Below are 6,000 nucleotides of genomic sequence, written 5' to 3' on the forward strand. Positions count from 1 at the left end.
GTTCTGCTCACTCTTTGATACTTCCCCTTGAGGGCCCTATCACCAGGGAGAACTATTTCCTCTGAATTCCAAACTGTCTGGCTCAGTGTCTCACTGCCTTATTGTTTTTCTCTGTGGCTATATTGTCTATTTCCTACTGGATTTTAAGTTCCTGGAAGGCAAGAAAAATGTTCCAGATTTAATCTCATGACCTAACATAAAATATTTACCTTTTACCCTTCTTCCCAATCACAACCAAGCTTCTAGAAGTTCTGGTCACACTGGCTCTATTTCCTTCTCTCCTGTTTACTCACCTTTTTAATGTCATCTTACCTCCCACCTTCACCACTACGCTAATACTGCTGTTGACAACACGGCCAAGGAACTCTTTCCTGGCCATTTCCAACTGGCATTTACTCATCAGAAATTACCTATTTGCTATTTTCTTATTCGAATCTTTCAGCAGCATCACACGAATGGCCCTCCCCTCTGAAATAGTCTCTTCATTTTACTCCCTTGGTACTATCGTCTCCTACTCCTCAATCCCCATTCCAGACATCTTTCTCAGCCTCCTTGCTGAGACCCTCTGCCCCTTCTTGCCCTTCAAATATTGGTGTTCTTTAGGGGATCCTATGCCTTTATTTCTTTGCATTTGCACATTCTTCCAGAACAGTATTCTTACACCTGTATCTTCAATTAACTTTCATATCCTGATGACTCCTAAATCTATTTTTTTTTACTCAGGCCTCCCTTCTGAGCGCCACACCTACAAATTCACTGCATAAGAGACATCTCCACTTGGATAACTTAGAAGCCTCTCATATATAATCTCTCTAAGGCTAAACCCTTCATCTTTCCTTTCATCCTATATTTTCTCTTCGGTGAATGGTATCACCATCTACTGGTTGCCAAATCAGAAATTTGGCAACCATACTTGGTGCTTCTGCTTCCATTAAGATTCTTTTTAGATTTATATGTTTCTCTCTACTCACCTGCTTCTCTCTTGGTTCATCCTGCATAACAGCAAGATTCTCCTAACCAGTATCCCCGGATCTAGACCTCCTGTCTAGTCATCTTAACCCATTCTACATATCACAGACGGAACCATCTTCTAAAATGCAAATCTAATGCTCAAACATATTTGTGGCCATCTTGGCTTCAAGATGATTTTCATTCAGTTTAACCCACATATATGTGCTAGGTCCTATACAGTCTGATCCGAAAACCTCTCAGCCTCCTCTCTGGCCACCTCACTTTTGGAATCTGCCTAACTGGCTTTTTCAACACCATGCCTGGAATCACCCCATCCCATCTTGTGCCTGGTTAATTCCTGTTTTACTGTGAGCTTTCAGCTAAAATACCACTTCCTAAAAGAAGTTTCTCTGACCCTGTAATGCTAGCCTAGGTGGCCATTATCAAGGCTATTCACAAATGCTCTCATTTTTCTCCTTTTGGGCACACGGTTGGATTGCGTGCTCCCTCAACCTTGACGTGTGTTGTGATCATGTGGCTTGCTCTGGCCAATGAAATGTAAGCAGAAATAGTGTGTACCACACCCAGGCAGGAGCCTTTAAGAGCCAGTGTATGATTTGCAGTACCCACCCCTCTTTCTCTCAAGGCAACTGCCTTAGTCTAGGTGGTTGAAGGCTCTGTTAGCCTGGGTCCCTCACTGAGAAGACAGGAGCACAGCTGCAGCCATCTAGCAGAAATATGAAGTGTACCCAGTTGTTGTTATAAGCCACTGAGATTTGGGGGTTGTTTGATGCCTTGACTTAATCTAGCCTCTGTTTATTAATATAGTGCTCCTTCCTGTATAATTTGATAGCACTCCATACTTCCGCCTTTCCTGTACCTTCATATTCTCAATCAACTATATGCTTTATGAAGATAGAGATTATGCCTATTATTTATCTTTTTATCTCCAGTACCTAGCAAGTGTCTGGCACTGAGTAGCAAGGATAATAATAGCAAACACTTCTTTAAATTTATTTATTTATTTATTTATTTATTTATTTATTTATTTATTTTTGGCTGTGTTGGGTCTTCATTTTCTATGCGAGGGCTTCCTCTAGTTGCGGCGAGCGGGGGCCATTCTTCATCGCGGTGCGCGGGCCTCTCACTATCGCAGCCTCTCTTGTTGCGGAGCACAGGCTCCAGAGGCACAGGCTCAGTAGTTGTGGCTCACGGGCCCAGTTGCTCCGCGGCATGTGGGATCTTCCCAGACCAGGGCTCGAACCCGTGTCCCCTGCATTGGCAGGCAGATTCTCAACCACTGTGCCACCAGGGAAGCCCAGCAAACACTTCTATAATGCACTTTACACATATTCATTCCCTTATTCTGTGCAATAATTCCAAGAGGAATGTTCTATTATTATCCCTATTTTACAGATAAGGAAGTAGAGTCACAGGGAGGTTAATAACCTGCTCAAGGTTACACAGCTAGGAAGCATCAGAGCTGAGATTTGAAGCCAGGCAGATCTAGATCCAGAGTGGGTACTCTTAACCACTCTGCTATGCTTCCTTTCTCAGTAAATGTTTATGGACTGGCTGAAGCTAAATGAGTGGATAAATGGATGCTTGAGCAACTACATGTGTTTCTGTACATAGAAAACCTTTCTCCTCCTCTTCTTCTCTGTCTCATTCAACACTACACATCCTATAAAAGCCAACTCAGTTATCAACTTCTCCAGGAAGCTTCCTTGATCTCCCCAATGTTAGATACCCTTCTACTGACCTGCATTAATCCACCATGCATACCTCTAATATTAAACTCAGTTTAATAAAGAGTTCAGAAATAGGATGAGATCATGTAATGAAGAAAATAGTCATCTTCACTTGAATATTGGCTGAAACCATCAGGCATCAGTTAATAAGAGAAGCACAGAGACCATGATCACACTGCAGGCCAGCCCTGTTCCTCAAGATGTATGGGGTGCATTAGTGCAATTTCCAGCATAGGCAAGAAAGCCTTAGAGGGTGATTGTCTCCGGTCACTAGGTAATTGTGTGTTCCAAAGCTAGTCCCAACCTCACTGTTTCCATCTGACTAAGGTGCTGGGCTCTCTCCATACATTCACAAGGCGCCCAATTGTCTACATATTTGCAAAAACTCCAGAACCTCATTCACCCTCAGCTATCTGTGAATTGTTACCCCTCTATTCTGCCACAGGTTGAGTGTCTCCTTTTAAGAGCTGGTGTGGGGAAAGCATGCCCTTGGAGGTGGGTAAAACAGAAGTATTTGGACTCCATAGTTTGGATACTGACGAAGCTTAGGCTTACCTCTCGGCAAGATATATGGAGTTCAGTCTGCTGGGGAGGAGGGGGTGCAGAAAACTACCACAGCAGACGTACTTTCTGCCCTTGGGACATTTTAAAAATCTTAAGTCCTTTTTGGGGAAAGTGTATATGAATTTCTTCCCTGGTGGCCTGGCCTGAAATTTCCCTTTCCCAGACTCTGGCAGGCTGCCTGTAAGGATTTCCCTAGATAAATTTTCTAAATGATCATTAAGCCATTATTCTAGTTACTGCAGAGGACATTGGATGGAGAAGGCACTGTGGAGAAGTGAGATATGGCTGGACTCATGTCAACCCTCTAGACTTCTTCCTCTGGTCATGGTGGGCTTATGCAGGGGTGGCAGGGCATAGGAGAGCAGGGGATGACAGAGCCCAGGTAGTGGCAATGTAGAGATTTGAAAAAAGGATTTTGGTGTTTCAGAAACATTTTTGTTCTCAGTTTAAACAAAGATCAAGCTGATAACACCTCCGTAGGCAACTCCTACTCTGCTGACTCAGGAAGAGCTCAGCTCCCAGGACTCCTAACTGCCCCCCACCGCCCGCCCCCCGCTCACTCTGCATGAGTCTAATCCTCCTCGGCACAGCCTCTGTTGTCTAACCTTTCCTCAGCTGCTCACATTCCAGTAGGTCTTTGCCCCTTTGTCCAGAAGTTCTCCTCGATGCTCTTCTTGCGTCACTCACCTACATACATCACAGAGGGTCTGTAGCTATCTTGTCCCTCCCCTCCCATTTGCCATCTGGATTTGGCTTCACCCACTCAGGTACTGAGTGTCTTCTCTGAACCAGATGCTTTATTAGGCAACAGGCACACAGTGATGAAAAGAGAGACTACAAGAATTGTATGTTCCAATGTGGGGCGTGGCAGTGCGGGGAGAGACAATAAGCAAGTAAATTAATTTTCTGGCTGCAATATGCACTATGAAGGAAATGTGAGGATAATATGATATAGAACAATGGAGAGTATTTTAGTGGCATGGCCAGAAAGGGATCTCTGAATGGGTGACATTTTAGCTGTGACTTGAAAGAGAAGGAGCCAACAATATGAATTTCCCTTCCAAAATATAGATACTTGTTTGTTGCACTTCACCATTCTGCATAAAACAAGATCTAGGAAATGGCTCTTTTACTACTGGATGACCTAACTTGCAGACTGTGCATGAACTTCCCCTTAAATGATTGCACTTAAAATTCTCAACATAATACTTAAACGATAAGTCAGCCATTTCTTTCCAGTGCCGCTAATATCCCCATGTATCTTAACACTGTTTCACCCCAAGTGACTTTCTTTCCCATCCTACCTCTGACTCTAATTGGCTCTGGAAATTTTGGACAAGCCCTTAGCCTTTCTTCATCTTAATTCCTTAGTCTATAAAATAAGGAGATTACATGTTTATCAAATAAAGGTTGATATCATAATATCTTAGCCTAGTGCATGTCATCTTAAGAGACCAAGGGGTTGTTCATAAATCTGTGAAGAAATTCTATTTCTACACAATATAGAATTATTTAATAATATAGGCAGGCGTAAATTGCCAGAACACTCAAATTTCTCTAAGTAGGTCCCTAGTGTAGGTCTCCTGGAGGGTGAGAGGAGATCATTATGGACCTTTGCATGTAATTCCTTGAGTTCCAAAGTCAGTGAAGGGAGCTTCCTTATAGGGACATTCAAACTGGCCACAGCCTTAGCACACAATTTACATATCATTCCAGGGCCCTATCTCACTTACCCCTCTTAGTGTATCTTAATGTCTTTCGATCAATGAGCATTTGATCATTGGTTGAATGAAAGATTCATTCCTGGTTGAGTGAAAGATTGAATCCCAACTGGCCCTCACAGGTAGAACTCTATTTTGCATGGCAGATGCAAGGCCAATCTTAGGAAATAGATAGAAGATCAGTTTGAGAATTGATTTTAATTTCTGCCACTTTATAAACATAATGCAACCTTTTCAAAAGCTCCAAGGCCTTTTAAAAGATTTTAATAGAGTGATATAGTAAACATTATTTTCCAAGTTTATTCAGTTCATGGGTTTAGTCATTTATTTAGTCATGTGTGTGTGTGTGTGTGTGTGTGTGTGTGTGATCTTGCATTTCTAGTGCTATGTGGCACACCATTTGGGCAATAATATTGTAGATGTTATTTAGTTAGGTCAGTTTCTGATACATGGCTTCTACCTTTGAGTCACCAGTATTTAATGTAATAACCAGACTCGTTTTGTCTCACTACTGATTGACCTTAATTCACCAAATTCCTGAATTGAAAATTGTTAGATTCCCACCTCAGGAGGGAGCAGAGGGGTTCTGTTGATTTTTGAATCTTTATTTTCCACATTTAAAACTGTTATATCTGTGCAATAAGAAAATGTATTAAAGTTGGCTTGTACAGGTTTCCTCAGTTATTTGACCAGAAAACATATCCTCTTTTTTCTTCACTTAACATCTTTTAATACGTCATGAAAGATACTCCGGGGAACTTTGCTTCATGCAATTATACCTTGAGAAATGTTGATTTGAATTAAGCACATTCCCAGGGACACTTTTATTCTGTGTATTAATTTTTTTCTCTGTTCTTGACATTCCCCTCACTAAATTTGGGGGCAGAGTTATTATATATTGCTGGGAAAGTGTCTAACATATTACATATGCTTAATAAATATATGCTAAATTTTATTGATATTAAAATGAAAATAATAGCATTGTTATCAGTTAGCGATGTTTTCATTTACTT

The 6,000-nt window shown here is 41.6% G+C and overlaps 1 protein-coding gene across 1 annotated transcript in view; it reads right to left on the reverse strand.

Moving 5' to 3' along the window:
• Positions 1-379, reverse strand: part of LOC132370195 (protein prune homolog 2-like) — a 40,224-nt gene extending 39,845 nt beyond the window's left edge. Inside the window, exon 1 of the mRNA XM_059929936.1 lies at positions 313-379. Coding sequence (XP_059785919.1) covers positions 313-379 — 67 coding nt within the window. The remainder of the gene's footprint in view (positions 1-312) is intronic.
• Between the last annotated feature and the right edge of the window lie 5,621 nt (positions 380-6,000).

This window comes from Balaenoptera ricei, chromosome 8 (genome assembly GCF_028023285.1).
Source record: "Balaenoptera ricei isolate mBalRic1 chromosome 8, mBalRic1.hap2, whole genome shotgun sequence".
NCBI lineage: Eukaryota > Metazoa > Chordata > Mammalia > Artiodactyla > Balaenopteridae > Balaenoptera > Balaenoptera ricei.